We start from the raw sequence: 23,866 nt of genomic DNA on the forward strand, positions 1-23,866 counted from the left end.
ACTCTCAATTTGGACTTCTGTAAGAAAATAAATTTCTGTTTGCTAAAGCCATCCATTTGTGGTATTTCTGTTACTGTAGCACTAGATAACTAAGACAGTACTGTTTAACTTATACATGCAATGAACTTTGGTTTAAAAGGGAGATACATAAGGAACACTGAAGCTGAATACAAAACCATAACAAGCTAAAACTCAGACAGGGAGAAGAAACATTAAGTCCTTGAATAATAGCTGCCTGGGATTCATCAAGCGCCAGGTACTGTTCCAGCACGATATTAACTCATTTAGTGCTCCTAACAACCTTATGAGACAAGTACTAGTATTATTCCCATTTACAGACAAGGAAACTGAGCCACGGAAAGGTTAAACAACTTGCTTAAGACGACAAGGCCAGAGCCAGGACGCAACTGCACTCTGACATTAGAGACTGCACTGAAGACGATCGATACCGAATCTGTAAACTGCATTCACCTGATCAAAATTATCACATAGCACATCAAGAAGGTGCCAATATTTTAAAAAACAAGCTTAAAAGGAGAAGCTATAAGGTAGATTATAACTGATTTGTGTTTTCATTCACGAGCAAAGTAGACTGTATGTTTCAACAATTTACCTATTTCAAAATGAAAAAAAATTGAACTGAAAGTATCTTCCATTTAGAAGAATCTGCTCAGAGCTTTCCAGCTACCTCAGCACTTAAGAGTGAAAATACTTTCTCAATACAATACAATTTTTAAAAGTAGTATGGGCTACAGAGAAGAATCAATTGAGTTCTCAACAACTGCAAATTTTTTAACCATGAAATGCAACTCTGAAGGCAACTGCAGGCAATTTAACGAAAAACAGGGGAAAAAACCTAATAAAAGCATATTAAAGAAAAAGATTTTTTAGAAAAGTACTAGTAACATAATATTAGCATGAGATACAGCTATGTGCCAACAATAATTACCCTCTATTGTTTTTTAATATTCAGATGATCAAAACTGAGTTTAAAAATTTGCTTCAATATCCATGAACATTACTTTTACAAAGAATTTTATTTCTGAAGATAGTTTTGAATAATAACAGCCGATCAATAAAATCCTATCAATGAATTTATTGCCAATCAATAGGTAAAAATTTCAAAACATTATGTTTAATTAATTTTAGCATCTTACATTCTTTTACATTCAAAAATGTCCTGGTTTGTATGACAAATTACACAGTCAATCTAAATATGTTGAAAGTCAAACTAGACAACCTCTAAATAACCTTTCAAACATGTCATCCTCAGATTCTATTTTATTAATTTATCATTTATAATACCTGCTGCCCAATTTGCTGAACACTGTATTTAAGATTAACTGACGAAATGATCTCTACTGTATAATAACTTAAGGTTCTGTAGATGATAATGTACTAGTGGTTAAATGAGAAATTAAAAATTCTCCCATTAAATAAATTGGAAATAAATCATAAAATTATCTACATGAACAGCAATTATTCTTTCATTAACACTTTTAACGGCATCTAAGCTTTGTTTCTGGTTCGAGTTAAATGTAATAAATATTATTTTACATTTAAAATGGAATTCAGATGCACAAATTTTAAAGAGTACAAAAAAATACTGAAGTTGTGGAGAAAATAATATAAAAGCCTCTAAAAGACTGGAAATAAATCCCTATGAAAAGCTGAAATAGACCATAATTTTTAATCCTTTCAATAACGTGGGCTAAAATGAAAAACTGGTTTTAGATCATCCTTTGCCTTTTAACAGGCTCAATTATTCTACTCCTTGATCTTGAAAGCGAAAATCTTTTATTTATATACGTATTTCTCAAGAATCATTTCATTACATGTATTAATACAAAAACTAGCCCACAATGAAAGACAAAGGAATAACTCTTGCTAGTGCTCGCGGTGGTGGGGGAGGAGGGCAGGAAGGTGGTATTGGAAGAAAAAAAATAAAAGAAAAAAGGCACCAGTAACGCCTTCTTAATTTTCCCCCTCATTTTCTTCCCTGCAAAATTGCACACACTGTGACATAAACATATTCCCATTATCTAAAATGTATGCAGAATAAATACAGAGCCACAAAGCCCCCCAAATATATACAATTTTCTCTTTGGCAAGGAAATAGCTATTTATGCTGCTAAAGCTGCTATCTATTGTAAACTGCCCCTCCTCCCTTTTCAAGCATTAGGAGGCAGATAAATAGGCACCACTGACCCACTAACATTGTTAGCAATTTGAAATGCATTACTAAGCAGCTAAGTGGAAAATGCTATCAATTCTAGAAGACTCTCATAACCAAACAATCTAGAGCTAGGGGCAAGAGCACAGACTGCTAAAAGTGCACACAATAAAATGTAGCTGGAGTTATTACAGATGGTTAATTTAAACAATCTTTTTCTTTTAAAAAATATAACACAAATTAGTCAAGGAACCTATTTTTCGCATGAATATGTACATTTTATCATTTACAAAGGTACAGAAATTCTACCCTCTTATTCGTTTCCTCCAAAGAGGTTAGCTGTATGAAACTGCAGATTACTATGTGTTTAAACACAGCTGCTAATGCTGTAGATGACAAGTAAAAGAAGTATGACAAATTAGAAAGCAAAAAATAAGACCTAAGTGACTAGAAAAAAGGGGAAGGGAATTTTCTAGTAAGAAACACGAAGTAAAAAACATTGTCTATTGATTTACATCTAAGTAGAGCATAAAGTTCCAAAGTATGGTCTTTGGTTAGAATACACAAAGGAAGGCATTACATCCATGCTCACAGTAGAGGTGGGCTGGTGGGTCAGAATTCAAAACATACCAACTAAGGGACTACTAATGGATATGCAACTATCTGTACAAATCAAACTATACAGGCACAAAAAAGGATACTTGGAACAGTATCATTAACATCACACGCAAGCAAAATTTTGCTGAAGATCATTCAAAAGTGGCTGCAGCAGTATATTGACAGGGAACTGCCAGAAATTCAGGCTGGTTTCAGAAGAGGACGTGGAACCAGAGATATCATTGCTGATGTCAGATGGATCCTGGCTGAAAGGAGAGAACACCAGAAAGATGTTTACCTGTGTTTTACTGACTATGCAAAGGCATTCGACTATGTGGATCATAACAAATTATGGATAACATTGAGAAGAATGGGAATTCCAGAATACTTAATTGTGCTCATGAGGAACCTTTACATAGATCAAGAGGCAGTTATTCGGACAGAACAAGGGGATACTGATGGGTTTAAAGTCAGGAAAGGTGTGTTTCAGGGTTGTATTCTTTCACCATACCCATTCAATCTGTATGCTGAGCAAGTAATATGAGAAGCTGGACTATATGAAGAAGAATGGGGCATCAGGATTGGAGGAAGACTCATTAACAACCTGCGTTATACAGATGACACAACCTTGCTTGCTGAAAGTGAAAAGGACTTGAAGTACTTACTAATGAAGATCAAAGACCACAGCCTTCAGTATGGATTACACCTCAACATAAAGAAAACAAAAATCCTCACAACTGGACCAATGAGTAATATCATGATAAACGGAGAAAAGATTGAAGTTGTCAAGGATTTCATTTTACTTGGATCCACAATCAACAGCCATGGAAGCAGCAGTCAAGAAATCAAAAGACGCATTGCATTGGGTAAATCTGCTGCAAAGGGCCTCTTTAATGTGTTGAAGAGTAAAGATGTCACCTTGAAGACTAAGGTGCGCCTGATCCAAGCCATGTATTTTCAGTTGCATCATATGCATGTGAAAGCTGGACAATGAATAAGGGAGACCAAAGAAGAATTGATGCCTTTGAGTTATGGTGTTGGTGAAGAGTATTGAATATCCCATGGACTGCCAAAAGAACGAACAAATCTGTCTTAGAAGAAGTACAACCAGAATGCTCCTCAGAAGCAAGGATGGCAAGACTGCGTCTTACATATTTGGACATGTTGTCAGGAGGGATCAGTCCCTGGAGAAGGACATCATGCTTGGCAAAGTACAGGGTCAGTGGAAAAGAGGAAGACCCTCAATGAGGCGGATTGACACAGCGGCTGCAACAATGAGTGCAAGCATAACAACAATTTTAAGGATGGTGCAGGACCGGGCAGTGTTTTGTTCTGTTGTGCATAGGGTCGCTATGAGTCAGAACAGACCTGACGGCACCTAACAACAACACTGACCAGCCACAAACAAATGATACAAATTATTAGACAAATATACAGACTGACATGGGGTCCAATGGTCACCAAGAGCTGAGTAAACAATAATTGTAATAATAATGGCAGTACAACATTTATTGACCATGGCAGGTCTTGTAATGAGGATATATGTATTCTCAGTCAATCTCTCCTACTGCTCAATGACACATGTATTATTATTATCTCTACCTTTAATTACGAAGAAAAAAAGCAGAGAGAATTTAAGGAACTTGCCATTATCACATAGCTATTAAGTGTCAGAGCTTATTAGCTATATATGCTTTATTAGCTTTAGGCAGCAGTTAGACTCCAGAGCCTAGTCTTAGTTGCTACACCCTAAAAACAAAACCTGTTGCTATCAGGGCGATTCAGACTCATAGCGACCCTATAGGACAGAGAAGAACTGCCCCAGAGGGTTTCCAAGGCTGTAGTCTTTACAGAGGAGCCCTGGCAGCATAGTGGTTAAAGCACTCAGCTGCTAACTGAGAGGTTGGCAGAACAAACCTACCAGCTGCTCTGCAGGAGAAAGATGTGCCAGTCTGTTGTAAAGAACTGCCTGTGGGGCAGTTCCACTCTGTTCTGTAGGGTTGCTATGAGTCGGAATTGACTGGACGGCTACAGGTTTAATCTTTATGCAAACAGGCTGACGTATCTTTCTCCCATGGAGCAGCTAATGGGTTTAAACTGTCAACTTTTTGGTTAGCTCCTAGTGCTTTAACTACTGTGCCATCAACCACACTACCTGTTAAATGTTCTTGAAGAAATAAATATGCTGGTTGGCTCCACCAGTGACAGCTCTAAAAAGTCGGGCTTTATAAGCATTTTATTTTAATTACTTTTCAAATAAACTCTAATTTTTCATTATAAAAATAGTATACACATTATAGAAAATTTAAAAAATACAGAAAACAGCAAAAGGTGAGGTAGAACGATTCAGTTCCACTCTGCAAAGACACTTAATGTTTTTATAATACCTTCTTCTAGTATTTTCTGTATATACATTTTTCCTTAAAGGTCTACATGAATGATTGTAATTATCGTACATATCTAATTCAAAAAGTATTTTTTCTAAAATTTCTGAACTTTTATTAACATATAATAAAAAAATCACATTTTTTTCTAGAAACATTTTTAATGGCTATATGATATTCCACATTTTATTGTTATTTAGGTAATCACATTGCTAGACACTTTGGTTGAAGGGCTGTACTAACTTCTACTCCTAGTAATACCATTACAGTACACAAATTGTAGCTTCATATTTTTAGTTAGTTATAAAGCAAAGATTTCCCAGAGAAGAGTATTCAAAACTACTGTAAACATTAAAATTTTGGAGGAACCCTGGTGGCGCAGTGGTTAAGCATTTAGCTAACAGCCAAAACATGAGTGATTGGTATCCATCTAGCAGCTCCGTGGGAGAAAAGGCCTAGAGATCTGTTCTCGTAAAGATTACAGCCTAGAAAACCCCATGGGGCAGTTCTAGTCTGTCCTATAGGGTCACTATGAGTTGGAATCAACTCGATGGTACACCACCACGACATTAAAATTCTGATAGAAAAGGAAATTACTTTGGTCTTCCTAGATCCACAAATATATTTTCCGTTAAAAAAAACCTCATGGAACAGAAAATATTCTATCTAAAGATAAGATGATCAACTCAAATAAATGAAATATTATATACACATATCTTTTTATACAAATATATATTTTAAATAATTAGAAGAAATGTCCAAACTATAAGGATGAGTAAGTACTGAACCAAGGCACTGATTGTGGCTATGAAGCCTACAGACAACAATCTTCATAGGAAATCTGAAAAACTGTTTTGCCTGGGGACAAGAGCTGAATGGATGATCACTTTTCACACTTCCAGTCCTGGGAGTCCTGCGGCTCCATGAAGATAGGATTTCTTGTTTTTACGTGACAGCAGTAAAACGCTCCTTCTTTTTGATTTTACCAACTACAAACTTGGAAATTTCTAGCTGTAAGCATTAATCTATTGCCTTCTTTGTCTTTAGATTCCACCTCAAATAGCTTTCTCTCATCCTCAGGCCAGAATGCTTCTCATTCTCCACTAGGAAACCCAAAACACTGATTATCAATGTCATAGTTGAAATGGTTTTATACTGTTTGATCATCATTGACTATTATTAGGCATTAACATTAAAACAAACAACAAAAAAAACAAACCTGTTGCCATCAAGTGGATTCCAACTCATAGTGACCCTATCGGACGGCACAGAACTGCCCCATAGGGTTTCCAAAGAACGGCTGGTACATTCCAACTGCTGACCTTTTGCTTAGCAGCCGAATGCTGGGGCTCTAGACCTTAATGCTAGAACATTTTGAACATTTGAATTAAAAATGTATTAAATAGTAGATAACATAACACTATAAATAAAGAGACTTTATTTCAAGGAATGTTACGTTTAAGAAATCTGCATCCTACTGAAAATGATCAAAATAAAAACTTACCACTATTTTGGCCAAGATGCCATCATCACCTGCATCTAAGGTTACCACAGCTTTGTCAGTTTCAATTTCACATAAAGCATCTCCAGCACTCACAGCTTCACCTACAAAACAAGACTGGGTTTGTTTCAGTTTTAAAAATATGAATATTAACATAGGGGGTATGTGTGTATAAAACGTGAATAATAAGTACCAAAATGTTCAGTGGCTATTTATTTTCTGGGCTGTGGAATTACAAATGTGTGTGTTTGTATGTGTGTATATGTATATGCTTGGTTTATTTCCCAGCTCCACAATGGACATAAATTGTATTTGTTATGAGAAAAAAAATGCTATCACAAAGATTATTGAACAAATATTAAAAGTAAAATCACATTTTAGAGATGATAGCAATAAATGTGTATCCCCCTCAGAACAAATCAATTTCAGAGCCCACATTTAATCATACTTTGGTTACTATTCCAGGTAGAGAAGAGCTTTAAAATTAATAGCACTTTTGGGTTAACATGGTAGGGTGAGTTCAGAAACTCTGTTGGCACTACACACACAGTATTAATGAATAAAGCATAAAAAAAGAAAATAAAAAAGAAATAGCTGAGGTCAAATAAATACTTCTGTACAACAGAAACAATATGGGAACCTAAAAATGTTGGGCAGGACCTGAAGCTACAGACTTGCTGGTCTCTGGGTCTAGAAGCAGGTTGGGGGGAGGGAGTTCATCTGGAGTAAAGGGGACTAGAAGTGGCCTGCTGGAGACAGGGCACTCAAATCAGATTCACTACTTAAAGTTAGGGCTGGGTCAGGGTATCTCTATCTTTTATTAAGAAGATAATAAAATGGGCAATCAAAACCTGTTAAATAGGGCTGTGGCTTCAATTCGGAAACTGCAGGTCTATGACACTACATCGATATCAGGAACAGAGCCAAGCCACCCTCTGGCTCCATGACCGGATCTGCCAATATCCCTAGCAAATCCCTAGATTGAGGAGTGGGAGAACGGGAGAGCAGGGTATGGGGTAAGAGGGAAGACAATGAAACATCAAAAACCTTCCATTCAAAAACCTTTTGTAAAACAAAATTCCAAAACGAAGAAATCTAATGCTAAGAAAGCAAGCCACAAAATAAAAAATTGGAACAGAAATGTATTCCAGATGTAATTCATTTAATGCAATCTGCCAAAGATTTTAAAGTAAGAATCTTGAGGACACTCAAAGAAATAAAAGAAAGAAAAAGGCCCATTATGAGAACAAGGAATTAAAAAAAAAAAAACAATGTACAGAAATGTAACAAAAATAAGACCAGGTGGAAAAGAAAAGAAAAAAAAAATAGAAACCTTGGAAATAAACAATACAGTCACTGAAACAGAAATAATCAGTGAGGTGTATTCTAGACTGAACATAGTGTAAGAGTAAATTAGTAAAGTAAAAGCACTTAGGAACCCCCTAGAATATAACATAGGCAAAAAAAAAAAAGATGAAAAATAAGAAAGAGCAGCTAAGAGACACAGATTGAAGCTGCAAAGTCTGGCCAGTGGAATACCAATGGAAGAGACTGAAGGGAATGGTGGAGAAGCAATACACGAAGAAAAAATTACTAAGAATTTTCCACAACTGAAGATACACGTGTATGTGTATATATATGTGCTTGTATATATACATACATACGCACACATACATATATATATGGGGCCCCAGTGGTGCAGTGGTTAAGAGCTCAAGCTGCTCACTAAAAGGATGGAAGTTCAAATCCACCAGCTGTTCCTTGCAAGGGGACGCACGTGTGCACACACACACAACCCCCTCAAAATGAAAGAGTTCAGAACAAGTTCAGAATAGTGGGTACCCTTGGGAGTCTAGGTTAGGCCATAAGGGATCTTGTGGTTTGTTAGAAATGTTCTTGATATAATGGTAACATGAGTATATGGGTATGTAAAAATTCACTGAGTTATACACCTCAATAAAAAATAAATTGAAAGAGTATTAAACTGTAAAAATAGGAATCCACATCACACACACTATAGAGTAACTGCAGAAAATCAACAATAAAAACATAATCTTAAAAGCCATCAGAAAAAAAAAACAGATAACCTCAGTGAAATGACAGACTGAGAGCATACTTCACAGTAGCTGCAATAGAGGTCAGAAGACAATGACGCAGTATCTTCAAAGAGCTGAGGAAAAACAGCTCTCTAGAATTTTATTTGCAGCCAAACCATCATTCAAGAATGAGGCAAAAGCATTTTATAGACATATAAAGACCAAGGAAATTTACCATCTATTGACGATCACTAAATAAGCTATTGTAAGATACAGTTCCTCAAGACAAAAAGTGGACACAGAGGAAACACAGCAGAAACAAGAAAAAAAACCAGTAACCAAGAAACCGATAAAATGTTAATGGCTGACCATCAAAAAGGTAATTTTCGAGAGTTTAAAAAAGTATAAAACTAAAACTATAAAAAACAAATCAATAAGGGAACATTCAGGTGGTGCTAAAGCATGCTAAGAGTTTTGGTACAGTTAGGAGGAAAAAACTGAAGAAGTCAAAACTGTATTAATAAAATTTAGTTAAACACATACCCTAAAAATTCAAAGGTATACACAAAAGAAACAATTTACAGCATTCAAAAGAGCAGAGGAAAAACAGAAAATAAGAAAAAGCATCCAACTGAAAGCAAGTACATGAAAAGAAAAAAGCAAAGGAAAAAAAATAAAAACCGCAAACACAAAGAAGTAGAAATATGTGAGTAAACGCAATAAATATAAATGGACTGAAATCACCTATTAAAAGCTGAGATTATCAAAATGAATACGAAAAAGCAAAATCTAGGTAAATGCTGCTTAAAAGAGACAGGTCTAAAACAAAAACAGAAAAATTTCAAAGTAAGAGGCTAGGAAAATACATAACATAAAAACATACATCCCTTTCACATACACCAAAAATAGCCAGGATAGCAATATTCATAAGAGCGTTCAATAGGAAGGCATGAAGAAAAATCTAGAAAACTAAGTTAACAAATATGCTTTGATGGTTCACTGTGCAGAAATGACTTTGTTCTATATACCAAGATGTTCAAACAGATGGTTACATGATATCCTCAGTTAAAACAGTTCAGAACTGCAATATAAGCTATTTTAATGAAGTAAAAAACTTATCAGGAGATACTGAACACCTACCTAAAAGGTGACTGGTCTAACCGCAAAGAGATTTCCCTGTTCGATGAATATTTATTGAAAACTACACTGGAGCACTGGGGATACAGCAGTGAAAAAGCAATCAAACAAACAAAAATAGACAAGGTAAGCTTTCTGACCTCCAGAGGTTGCTTCATGTCTAAAAAAAAAAAAAAAAAAAAGTCTAGAGACCAGTAAATTAGAAATGACAATGTATACTAAAACCTGTAAGAGCCAGAACATATATAAGGCAGAAACCTGCCAGAGAAGGAAAACACAAATATTTTCCAGTAAATGAACGATAGAAAAGTGGTAAGACTGTACCCCGTGAAAGCTGGAAAACTCACAAGACCCAGAAAAATAAGGCAGTCCTGTCGAGTTCTGGCTTTCACAGGTTTCATGGTATAAAGGTTTAAGTCAGGGAACACTCAGGAGGGGCATCTAATTATTTGTAAAGTGAGAGAAGATTTCCTAGAAAAAAGGTACCTAAACTGAGCCTGAAAAGATAATGAGGAGGAGACAATCAACTAAGCCAGCACTGATCCAGGCAGAGGAAACAACATGCCCACAGTCCCGGAGGCAGGAGAGAACGTGAAACTTTGAAAGACCCGGCAGGTTATACAGGAGAGAAGTGATTGGGCTGGTGAGTAAAGCAGCAACCAGACCAATCATGATTGTATGGTATGTACTATAGAAAGCTACAGTTCCAGATTATATAATCTTATATACTTCTTTATATGACAGATATTTTAGTGGTTAAAGGAAATTATATTTCAAAAGGGAAAAAACAAAAAACACGTATGTTTCTGCTCTAACTATGGGAGAGACAATTGAAGCAGGCAACCTAGCAAGGAAGTATTTCTTAGGCTAGAAAGTAAACTCTGGCCATAGGAAAGTACAGTAAAATGATGTTTTCTCATTTGCGCTCTCCCATATTCAAATACGAACCACTCTTTAAAAACCAAGAACAAATTCTACTTCAGTCATATAGCTTTCTCTGAGTAATTCAACTTGATGATTTCGTTCCTATTCCTGAATTCCTATAGTAGCTGCAATTAATTTGGAATGAATCACAAACTGCATTATAAAATTTTATGTTGCTGCTGTGCGTTACTTTATTGGGTTTTCCTCTATTTACTGGGCTGTGAGATTTTTCATGACAGGACACATCTTAAGCGCTTTATATCCCATCCTCAATTCCCAGAACTCAAGCGAATTCCTCACACACAATGAGTTTTAGATTAAAACATTTTAGAAAAAAATTAAAATAATTTTCCAAATCCTCATTTCCTCATAAGCATAGATCAAGCTATATATTTTTTTCTTTTATATTTCTTTTGGTTCTAACATTTGCTTTGCAGCATGCTTCTCATATTTAAGAGACGAGTAGCCTTTTTCCTTAAAAACAAAAACAACAACAAAAAACCTCTCTCTACATGTATTAATATAACACAGACACATATTTTAGTTACATGAGAATGCCAAGAACAAGGGAGAGACAGAGGAATAAAAACTTGGGGCGCGGGGAGGGTGGAGGGGCGCTTGAGGGAAGAAAATAGAAAAATTAAGAACGATCTATCTATTGCTGTGTGGTTAACTTTACCAAGGAACTTAGCAAAGTTTAACACATAGTATTTATATATTAAAAACAAAAACCAAAAACCAAACCCATCACCATCAAGTCAATTCCAACTCAGAGACCCTATAGGATAGAGTAGAATTGCCCCATAGAGCTTCCAAGGAGCACCTGGTAGATTCGAACTGCCGACCTTTTGGTTAGCAGCTACAGTACCTAACCACTACGCCACGAGGGTTTCCAGTATTTATATAAGAGTACAAAAACAAACAAACAAAAAACATTGCTGTTGAATCAATTGTGACCCTACAGGACAGAGCAGAACTGCCCCTACAGGGTTTCCAAGGAGCAGCTGGTGTATTCAAACTGCCAACCTTTTTGGTTAGTAGCTATAGCTCACCGTAGTTCTTAACCAATGCACCACCAGGGCTCCTATAAGGGTACATTACTCCTAATTTATCACAAAACCAAGGTTCTATCTATCAATACTCCAACACAATGTAAATGCCAAGAGAAAACTTTGAGACTGAAAAATGAGCCATGAAGATTCCAAATATACTAAATATAAGCCTTGATCAACATATTTAGCACTATAATTTAAAACAATTTAGTACTATAATTTAGAAATGTTAGAGGGCAGAGTAGTCACAAAGAACCTCTTCCAAATCAGACATGGGTTTGATTCTAAGCTGTGATACTTAACTAGCAAATCTGATCGAGTTACTTAATCTGTCTCCCAGGAAGGTTCTGAACATGTAGCCATATAATAAAGTGTCACAGACTGGAAATCTTAGGTTAACACTTCACAACACCTTTAGATAAAAACAAAGATAAAACATTAGGTATGTTACTAACAACCATTAAGAATCAAGATTAATGCAGCCAATGTCACAAAATAATTTGTGTATAAATTTTTGAACAAGAAACTAATTTGTGCTGTAAACTTTCACCAAAAACACAATTAAAAAAAAAATCAAGATTAATATTCTAGTTCCCTATTCCATATTCTGTCTTTTCAAACAGATCATTCATTCAACAAACATTAAGGCACTGAACTAAGCATTAGATATAAACACAACAGTAAGATATGGCTCTACCTGTGATGAGTTATAGTCTAGTGGAGAGGACTGAGCAGCTAGAATAGAGCATCATGGATGGTGTGAGGTGACAGATGGCTTCTTGGTTGCCACGTTGACAGCTGACTGGTTACAGAACGAGATGGCAGCCTTGAAGTGTTCCTGCACCATCTCTTCATGGTACTTGTCAGTGGCCGAGGAAGAGTGAGCCCGGAGCGAGAGTGTGGGCCCCAGGATGGGCCAGAGCAGTGGCCCGCCCAGGGGCCACTCCCCAGCACTGAAGCCAGCATCATTGTCCTGATCCTTTCTTTGGCAGGGCAGCTGCCAGGGCTGAGGGCTAGAGCATATAGAGGCTTCTCTTTCCCGTTTTAAATTTGAGGCATGAAGTATAGTCTTGTTTAAACACAATTAACGATGATGTTTATTTTATTAACTAAAGGATATCCTGTGGCTTTTACAGAACAATTTTGTTCTGATAAAAATTAAGAATGTTGTTATTATTAAGTGGCGGCAAGTCAATTCTGACTCACGTGACAGAGTAGAACTGCCCCATAGTTTTTTAGGTTGTAATCTTTACGGAAGCAGATTGTCAGGTCTTTTTCCTGCGAAGCCACTGGGTAAGTTCAAACCATCAATCTTTTGGTTAGCAGCCAAGCATCTAACTGTTGCACCACCAGGACTCCCTAAAATTTAAGAATAAAAGTCTTTATTTAAAAGATGTCTGGTGGGGGGTGGGGGATGATAGTTTTTATCTGTAAGACCAAGTCAGTCAGATGTACATGAACATATAAGAAAGAACTTCTCAATAGTACTATGTTGAACCACACTGGAAACAATGATTAGAGATGAAAATGGTTGTTTTTTAAACAAATACGTACTAGCTGCCCCTATGTGAATACTACTGTGCAAGGCATGATGGTAAAAAATAACAATAAAATTAGAAAAGACAGACCTGCTTCCAAAATGTTCTAGTCCAATGGAAAAAGAATACAAACAAACAGGCAATGCCAATATGGTGGGAATACAGAGGAGGGATCCTTAGCGTTTCGCAACACTTTTCACTTCACCACACAAAAAGAAAAGGATGATACCAATGAATAGCCCAAGACCTGCAGTACCCTGGCTCCTTAGTCACTCAAGGTCTTGCCCTGAAGGTTGAGGACCAAATAGTAGTTTGAGAAAGAGAAGACTGTTGGGCAATGTTACCTCTCTTTTATAGTCTGACTTCTTACATTTTGCTGCATTGTCCAAATCAAGTACTCAACAACCACAGGCAGCTAGTGGCTACACTAGACGGCTCAGACAGAGCATGTCCATCATTCCAGAAAGTCCTATTGAACAGCACTGTAATCTGTAGGTCCATTCACAAATTCTAAAATTCTTGTATAATACAAATATTAACAATAAACGCAAAGACGTAAAATGATAGGATACTATTCTACAATAAAAGGTATGAACTGCCGATACATCGTACAACATGGATGAACTCAAAAAGCATGCTAAATGAAAGAAGTCAGTCACAAAAGACCACCTATTGTATGATTCTATTTATATAAAATGTCCAGAAAAAGTAAGTTTTTACAGACAGAAAGCAGATCAGAGTTGTTTACGGTTAGGATGGGGAGAAGGATTCACCATGATCAAGCACCAAGAATCTTTTAGGGGGAATGGAAGTGCTCTAAAACTGGATTGTGCTGATGGTTTCAGAATTCTATACAGTTACTAAAAAGCACTGAATTGTACAATTAAAATGGGTAAATTACATGGTTATGTAAATTACACCACCATAAAGTTGTTAAAATGGGAGCACACTGCAGGAAAACAATGAAGCTGTTTATGAAATGTACTTTTCAAAAATATTTTTTTCATTTTAGTACCATAAATGTGCACAAATTCCCAGAAATAATAGAAAAAAAAAAGCATTGTCCATGCAAAGTGTAGAGCCATATAACTCTCTAGTGGCACCTAGTGGCATAGATAAAACTCTTTCAAAACAGTTTTACTTCTGAATTTTATACAATAGCATTAGTTAGATATATCCTAAAACTTGCACAAAACTATTTGAAATATTAAAAATTCCCAGTCAAACGACAAAAGGAATGCTCACAAGAAATGACAGTATCTGAGGGATAATACCAATGGCAGCATCAACAAGGGTCACTGCTTAAGCACTTGACTATGTATGTTCCAGGCACTATGTGGCTAAGTACTGTACCTAATTGGCTCAGCCCCGTTTTGCTCCACAGTGCTTAAATATCTCAAGAAGGAAAACAATGTTTTTCATGCCCTCAAATACTCTCTCAAAAAAGTGGGTACAAGAATATATATTTTTTTCCTTTTTGTTATTTTGTTCAGTAGATTTGACCTTTCACTTAATGAAAAGTGAACTATACCCACTTTAATTAAAGTAAAAATATCTAAAGCACACTTTTTTCCTCAAAATAGCAAATCTGTATTAAAGATGTGGAATTACAGCATAACTCATGTTATCGAGAGATTTTGAAATTGTCGGTGTTATTTAACACTTTCTAAATGTGTTCTGTTTATAATGCATATTTTTACTTAATCCTCAGATTGAAATGAAGTATTCTAACACTCATTACGAAACTCCTTTTCTAAGGTACATTAAATTAGTGAAGATAGAAATAATTTATAGGATATCTTATTGAATGCTTCCATGACTTAAAATAAAAAAAGAAAGAAAGAAAGAAAAAGAAACTGAGTTATCAATTTCTAAGGCCAGGATGTATATGACATTTTATCTACGTCAACTCCCTCCCAGATACTTGATGGGAGAGTCGGAAGCCCAAAGGACAAACCGTGATTCCCAGGCCAAAGTTCTTTTCACTGTACCCCTATCGCCTTGGTTTTTTATCTGAATTAAAACACACACACCACTAGCAAAAGTAGATGTAAATTATAAAATCTCAGATTTCCAAAAAACCTATAAGATCTTCCAAAAAGGCTTGTTAGATCAAACTGCTGCCCACTGAAGGTTATAAGATTATTTAGTCTTTGCTTAAAAAAAATACACTGGATTCATAAATGAGTACGATCTTTTTCTTCACGAAAAACTTTCAATCCTCTTAATCTTTGAGGTCTACACTCATTGTTTTAAATAAAAGTGACCATATATTAATAAAGATATCAAGATAGATGCAAAAAAGACCTCATAGCTAATAGAAAAGGGTATATAAAAAGTATTGTCTGTCAAAATATAAATTTGGTCTTAATACAAAACAAGTGAACCAAGTTATCATAAATGTATCAAGCACCAGACATACAGTCAAATCCACATGTACAGTACACACGTTAATGAAAAAAATCAAATTACACTCAAAAAGATCATAATTAAATCAAGTAAAAATGAGTTCCTATGTTAACAAAGGTGATGAGATTTAAAAAGCAAGAAGCTAGTGAATTACTGAGAACCAAGGATTGAGATTGTGCTCAATTATTTATAGCGTATTCGTAAACAAACTTTTCTCCTCAGTTGGCAGAACAGGGAACTTTAAGAGCAACCTGAGAGAAATATTTTGTGGGGGCTTAAAGTACATCTTGGCCGGCTCTATATGATAATAGCACGCTGTAATCGGCAATGAAAAAGGAAAAGAATGATGAGACGATATGTCTTCTGGTTTTTTATCATGCTGTCCACACTGTAACGAGTGTGAATAATTTACCAGATTGCCAGTGAGCAGAAAGTCTGAGAGATAAATGGGGCTCAAAGAATCCTCTTATCCACTTTCCTATCAGGTCTCAAAATATGAAGAAATTTAATCTTTTTATAATAATCCCTTAAAGGCTGTTGTGTCTGAATCATTATTTAATGACACCAACACCTGGTCATGCTGAATGTGGAAATAGCCAAAAGCTCTATAAGTCATCAGGGAAAAGAAGCCTTAAGATAGATTCCAACTGATTACATTATTTATAAAAGTGAAACGTTCTTAGGTACTGATAATTACTTTAAAAGATGACAGCAGCCATGCAGAAACACCCACCTGCTCAAAGTTCTTGCCGATGAAGCACTGGACTTTCATTTATACGACACGTCTTTGCTAAACTACAGAAAATTCTTTGCCATTTTTTTTTCTATGAATGCTACCTCTTTCTTATTCCCTCTTTCTCTTTCTGGAACTCCTCCTACTGAATTACGGATGACTCTCATTTTATCCTTCATGTCTTTTAACTTCTCCTTCATATTTTCCACTGTTTTTTCTCTCTGTACTGCATTCAAGCAATTTCTTCAGATTGATCTTCAGTTCACCAATTTTTTGTTCAGTCATATCTAATTGCACTTTAACCCATCCTTGAGTTGTTTTTCAATTTTAGAGACAATATTTTTCATTATAGTTCTACTTGTCATTTTTCAAATCTGCCTGGACTTCTGGACAGTCTGTTCTCTTATGTCAATTTGTTTTCTTACATATTTAATCTTTACAGATATACATTTTTATGTATCTGGTAACTGCAGTTAATTGAAGCTCCTGGAGGTCTAGTCCTGCTGCTTGTTATACTTGCTCACTCTGGTGCCTAGAAGATTATTTCGTGTGCATTATTTAATCTGAGGTTGTGAACTCTTGGTAAGTGGAGCTTTATCTGAGACTCCTGTGTGGCTTGGATTAGAGGCTGTGTCATTCTACACCACTGGCTCCTGCCGGGTAACGCAGAGGGGATTATCAGTCCTGGACCAGACAATGCGAGCACTATAAATCTGGACCCCCAAGTCTCACGCGGATAGGTTCGTGAGAACAAATATTCAAGAGAGAGATCATTCTGTTTCCATATAAATCCCAAGTCAAACGAATAAGCTTGCTGGTTATCTCACAGCATTGAATTCCATTCCCTTGCAGACGACTCTCCAATTTCTCTCTCCAAGTCAGACTTCACTCCTGAGGACTTATACAGCCAATTACCTACTGCCCACCTTCCCTGGAATGTCTAATAAGCATCACAAACTGTATCACATCCAAACCTGAACCTAATTTCTGATATCCCTTCCTCCACTAGCTCCTACTCCCCCAAATCCACCCCCATGTCAGCAACTCTCAGAGAGCATAGGACTTCAACTCCCATTCACCACTCTCAATTCCCTTCTCTGTTGCCGACACTGGTGATTCCCCTTTCTTGTGTTAACCTTAATTTCACATTTAGAAGATTTGTTTTATAGTATTATATCCAGATAGGCATACTGACTTTGAAGTCTTACCCCATCTGCTTAGATGGTCACATTGACTTTGAAGTCTTACCCCATCTGCTTAGTCATATTGACTAGAAATATTCAGAGTTAGCTTTTCAAGTGTGAGTAGGCAAAGTGGGCTGTTTAAATTGTCTCTGCAATCACTTAAGTCCCCCACTCCCCAGAATATGTCTTTCAGTCTCAACTTGCTCCTTTGTCTTTTAACACTTGGTTCAATGTCTCTACAGCTGAAGCACCCTGACTTCTTTCTTGTTTGGCGGTCTAAACTCATTGTTTTAAATAAAAGTGACCATATATTAATAAAGATATCAAGACAGATGCAAAGAAGACCTCATAGCTAATAGAAAAGGCTTTTTGACTGAGGATCATTCCACAGCAGTGTAAAGGGATATTCTTCATTACTTTTTACAGTTGTGGATATAGATTCAACCAATCCTGATCAACATTTGGGTGGCATCCACCTTCTGCTATTATAAACAGCACTGTGATAAATAGCTTTGTGAGTGTGTCTGTCTTTATTTTTACAGTGTAACACTGAGACGGATCCCTAGAAGTAGAACTCCTGCGCCAAAGGGTAAATACAGATATTATCTACACTTTGTTTAAAGGGCCACTGGTGATTCTTTTTCTGTGAATCAACTATTCATGTATTTTGCCCATTTTTCTATGAAGACAACTGACAGTCTTCTTACTCTCCATTTTTAGGGATTTTAAGCCTTTGTGATACAAATTGTAAATACCTTTTCCCAATTATATTGTTTTTTTTTTTGGGTTTATAACTTTTCTAGATATCATCCAATTCTCTTCCCTAGGGTTTACACCAGTTTGCATTTCCTCCAGCAGTGTATGAGAAAGCCTGTTTCTCACCACAACCCCATCAACAGAATAGCTTGTCAAACTTTAATTTCTGTCAAAGTGCTTAGTGAGAAATGCTATCTCAGTATAGTGTTAGTTTGTTGTTGCTAGCTGATGTGCAGTTGATTTTCGACTCATACTGACCCCATATGACAAAGCAGAACAGAACCCATAGGGTTTTCACGGCTGTAATTTTTATAGAAACAGACTGCCAAGTCTTTCTACAGAGGAGCCGCTGGGTAAGTTATCAGCCAAGCACTTAACTTTTGTGCCATCAGGGCTCCTGAGTGTTACTTTGCATATTTCCTATTAGTAGTAGAAAGGTTAGTATCTTTTCATATGTTTAAAGGGCCACTGGCAATTCTTTTTTTTGTGAACCATCTGTTCATGTATCCTGCCCATTTTTCTATGGAGATGACTGATAGTCTTCTTACTCTCTATTTTTAGGGATTTTAACCCTTTGTTTGTGATATAAATTGTAAGTATCCTTTAACAATTTGTCACCTTTGTAAAATTTTATTTACCATGTTTTCAGCCTTACCAAAGTTATTATTTTTATCATTAAACTTATTACTATTTCCCTTATCATACCTGAATTGTGAGTTACAGTTAGCATGTTTACTTGCAGGTTCAGAAAAATTGTCCAGTGAATGCTTCATCTTCCTAGTACTTGGAAGATTTCCTTTTTTTACATTAAATGTCTGATTCGTTTGTAATTATTCTCGGCATAGTACAAAGAAAATCTAATATTGTCTTCCTTTATTATATACTACATTTCCATGTGCAACTGGGCTTATTTCCTCATTTTTCTATTTAGTTCCATTAGTCTTTTTAAGCACCGATATCACAGTTTTAATTTTAGAGGCATAATTTTAATATGTTTTAAAATCTAGTAGGGCTACAACCCCTCTCCACTGCTTTTCTTTTTGAGGGTTTTTCTGGTTGTTCTTACTTACTTATTCTTTACAGTAAAATTTATAGTCATCTTGCCTAGCTTCAGGGGACTGTCAGACTTATGATGTTGAAATTAAATGCTAAGTACAAGGACTAAAACCTGTACCCAAGTCTGGAAATACTTACCATTCTCTGTTCATGAAAAGGTATAGGCTGAACCCACAAAGCATTTGCTACATTACCACAGGAAAATTTTATTTAAACAAACTGACATTAGCTGGCAGAGGAACACATTCATGTCGTATATTTTTTCTAATCAATTCTAATGCATTCAATCAGAAAAAAATAATCAAAATGATCAAATAACGAAGCAAACAAGGCATTAGTACCGTGCTTGGCTCACCTTCCTTTTTCAGCCATTTCACGATGTTCCCTTCCTCCATTGTAGGAGACAGTGATGGCATTAGTATCTGAATAGGATCAGCTGAAACGGAAAAAACAAAAAATTAGTCACAAAGCCACTACCTCAGGAGGCACCAATGAAAGTCAAAATCTTTCTATATGATTGAGAATGAAAATATTCCAAAGTCTAACAGACTCCCAACTAGTCAAACTAAGTGTCCAGTTAATAGTATGAAAATATAAAAATCTTTAAGTTTTTTTTTTTTAAATAAAATTCTCCTTTGGAATACTTTCAACTCTTTTTTCATAGTTCTCCAGTACTCTAAATGTATTTTCAAGCCAGTTGCTTACGAGATTAAAGGAAAAAATGGGATGATTTATATTTCATCATCTTCCTCTTTTACCACTGTAAAAAAATATTTACACGTAAAATGATCAAGAGGTAAGAGGGCAACAAAACCAGGGCTTTGATGACCTACAATAGAATAATCAAAATTAGGCTTGTTATGGATTGAACTATGTTCCCCAAAAATATGTGTTGTAAATCCTAACCTCTATGCCTGTGTTATAATTCCATTTGGCAATGGGTTGTCTTTGTTATGTTAATGAGGCAGGATTAGTACAGGGTGTATTTTGAGTGAATCTCTTTTGAGATATAGAAGAGATTACACACGGGAGCTGAGCAGAAATAGAGTAAGACTCATGGAGATTCCAACGAACTAAGAACCAGAAGCTGAAGAGACAAGGACCTTCCTCCAGAGCCCACAGAAAGTGTTCTAGAGCTAGCACCCTGAATTCAGACTTCTAGCCTCCTAAACTGTGAGAAAATATCTGTTAAAGCCACCCACTTGTGCTATTTCTATTACGGCAGCACTAGAAAACTAATGCAAGATTTGAAGAAATCTACTGCATTTTTATTTTCCTCTAATATTATACTATTCAAGAGTTAAAAATTCTTCCTAGTAAGTGTGAAAAGAAAAGTTTGTCCTGTCAAGGATGGTCAGGCAAGAGAAGATAAGTGGTTACATTAATTCCAGACTATGTTCCATACCACATTCAACTAGATCCTAAAAGTAGATACAAACAAAAGTGACTTCTCAATTAAGTGTAACTACTTTTTTCTATGGATATCTAGATGTGTTTCCCAACAGTCAGTCACTATCCAGAACCATACTCAAAGAGCACACAGCTTTTAGATTACTGTTTAGAACAAAATCTATACTAATAAAGTAGTAAAGGAATGTTCAAGCTCTTGGCAGTAGTCATGGTAACAAATTACATCCCTTGAAGCATTCTATAGAATCTATCCTTTCCTCCTCAGATTTTAAACCCTCCAGACCCCAAAAAGCAAAAACACTGTAGCCTATCTAACATATTTCAAACGTGGAACAGGACAGAATGGGGCTTCTTTTTCCCTCCACTGATGTTTTAGAGTTAACAGCAAGGGGATTTAACACTAATGTTGAATGAGATTAAATATTTCCTTTCGGAAACTGAACTAATTTTACTGTAATTTCAAATAGAGAATTCCTATGGCTTCACAAGATAGGCACTTCTGAAATATTTAGAAGGAAGCTCTGTCCTCTCTCCAGTTTTTATTCACTCTTCTCTAAAGGACTAGGAAAAGGAACCAAGCATATATACCTGTCTCAGCCCTTTCCTCCTTTTAAGAAAACCCTACGGGGCAGTTCTACTCTGTCCTATAGGGTTGCTATGAGTAGGAATCAACTCACAGCAATGAGTTTACTTGTAGGGAACTTGGATTTCTTCTCAGCTCTTCTGTGTGCTAGGCATAAATGCGCCTGCCTTTCAAAGGCAGGTCTGCAGGCCCATCTCTCTGGCCCCACCATCAGGCCCCAATGGATGTGAGGCAGCAACTGAGGTGTGTCGGCTTTGCAGACACAAGCTCCTCCTCAACAAAAAGTCCAAGGTCTAATATGGGGTTGTTTTTTTTTTTTTTTATTGGGAAGCCCAACTACAGAAGGCCTTTTTCATTTTTTTACATGCCTTGATGAAGAAAACGAATAAAAATATTTACCTAAAAAAGTATAATCACCTAAGCCTCTGCATTTAATTTTTTCAAGCTTATAGTGATAAATGGGGCTTTAAAAAGAGGCAATAAAAACCAACTACCTTCTAATAGCACCATAATAAATGGTCAACCTCATCTTGTAAAGTATAGCTTAAAAAAAAAAAAGTCCCAACACATTGCTTCTATTAAAATATTTAAGCCTGCCATTATGAGGTAGGGTAATTCAGAATCACATATGAATTAAATTTATATATCAGAGTTCCACTTCCAAGAAACAAAATAAATGGACTTTAGTGATTCTACATCCAGATTCGAATTTATGACAAACACTAAGTCAATTCTCTGAGAGCAAAATCTCTCTTCGATATTTCTATACCCTGGTTCTAGCTGCCATAACAAAATTCTTATTTATGATTCTATCTCCTATTATAATCTCTCACCTAAGAGACCTTCAGTTTCCATTATTCCTGACACTAAGGGCTATATTGAGAAACCTTTACATTTATTATTATTTCCTAAACTATCACATCGAAAACCTCAAAAATTTTCATATTTTAAGAATAAAAAGAACATAATCATTCCTCATACAGCCACCCTTCATGGATGAATTGAAATTGCCTCTCCGAATAATGATCATAAAATATAAAAATTCCGTAATAGATCATTATCCTCACTCTGAAATGAGGGCAACAAAAAACAAAGAAAGGCATTTTGGAAATCTCCATTATTTGGTACTATCCCCTGATTGATTACACTGGTTTATTATGGAGAGTAAAATAGGAATGTATTCTCTGATTAATCTAACCAGTCTATCCTCAAACACTCATGCTAGAAAATCATTTCAAAACATAAGCATTAATTTATTAATAACAGTACGTATTTCACTTTTATATATCCTCTTTTGATTAGCACACCATATACTTCTTTTCCAAATGTATTTTTCCAATGGGAAAGTAACTATAAATCATAATATCAGCTTTGAGTGACAAGCTGCATATAAGTTATTACTATCTGTCCTTTATGACTGCTGTCAACCCTATTGAGATAGTGTGGGCCTTTCTAGACTCCCCGGAATTTTAACCTACACCTAATATTATTTCATTTCACTAAAAATTAAATATAGCTTCCCACTTCATTCCGTATAGCAGTTCATTCTACCCTTCTCCTGTCAAAATGAGAAAGGTTTGCTATGTAAACCAATTATATTTCCTACTAAGATTGACTGGGCATAACTATGGCAAAAATAAGGGAGATGTGGTTTCCCCTATTGGTCATGGTCATACAAGTCCTCAAAAAATGACTCAAAATTTAGTTAGAATTTAAACCTTTTAGGAGTCCTGGCAGTGCAATGGTTAAGAGCTGAGCTGCTAACTGTAAAGTCTGCGGTTAGAAGCCACCAGCAGGTCCCTGTGAGAAAAGATTCGGCAATCTGCTCCTGTGAAGATTACAGCCTAGGAAACTCCATGAAGCAATTCTACACCGTCTTATAGAGTTGCTACAGGGTTGCTATGGGTTGGAATCTACTAGGGCACAAAATAGTCATTTTAACTGTTCTGTTCCATTTTATAAAGCTAACGAGTTATATCTAACTAGCTGTAAAGTTTGCCGTTCTACAGCAGCTAAAACACATTTAAAAATTTTTAAGGAGGCCAAGAGGTATATTTCAGGTGGACTGTATTTAAACGTACTGTTTTTAAAAGTATAGTCTTACAAGTCATTCCAGTATCAGTTGCCACGGAGTCAATTCCGCCTCAGAGCAACCTCACACATACATCGCCAGGTAAGAGCTGTGTTAACCTTTTTATCTCTCGACAGAATAACATAAAGAGTTAAAAAATTTTTTTTTGCTTAGTGTATTGCTGCTTTACCTGCCATATTGGGCGTACAAACAATATGACAAACACTGAATTTTACAGCAGCTTCTCTAAGCAATTCCTGCATATTTTCAAATTTGCTCTTCCCACTTTTCTACAGCATAATTCTGCCTTCAACTCCAAATA

The 23,866-nt window shown here is 36.0% G+C and overlaps 1 protein-coding gene across 3 annotated transcripts in view; it reads right to left on the bottom strand.

The window, feature by feature from the left end:
* Positions 1 to 23,866, bottom strand: part of PDHX (pyruvate dehydrogenase complex component X) — an 87,175-nt gene that overhangs the window by 47,455 nt on the left and 15,854 nt on the right. For all 3 annotated transcript variants that reach the window (XR_010322445.1, XM_064288305.1, XM_003412281.4), the window contains exons 2-3: positions 19,836 to 19,916; positions 6,659 to 6,759 (exon numbers count right to left, since the gene is read on the bottom strand). Coding sequence is in view for 2 of the 3 variants with exons in the window: in XM_064288305.1 (XP_064144375.1) it covers positions 6,659 to 6,759; positions 19,836 to 19,916 (182 nt within the window). In the remaining variant the exon portion in view is untranslated. The remainder of the gene's footprint in view (positions 1 to 6,658; positions 6,760 to 19,835; positions 19,917 to 23,866) is intronic.

The sequence above is a fragment of the Loxodonta africana genome, chromosome 7, assembly GCF_030014295.1.
Source record: "Loxodonta africana isolate mLoxAfr1 chromosome 7, mLoxAfr1.hap2, whole genome shotgun sequence".
Lineage (NCBI taxonomy): Eukaryota > Metazoa > Chordata > Mammalia > Proboscidea > Elephantidae > Loxodonta > Loxodonta africana.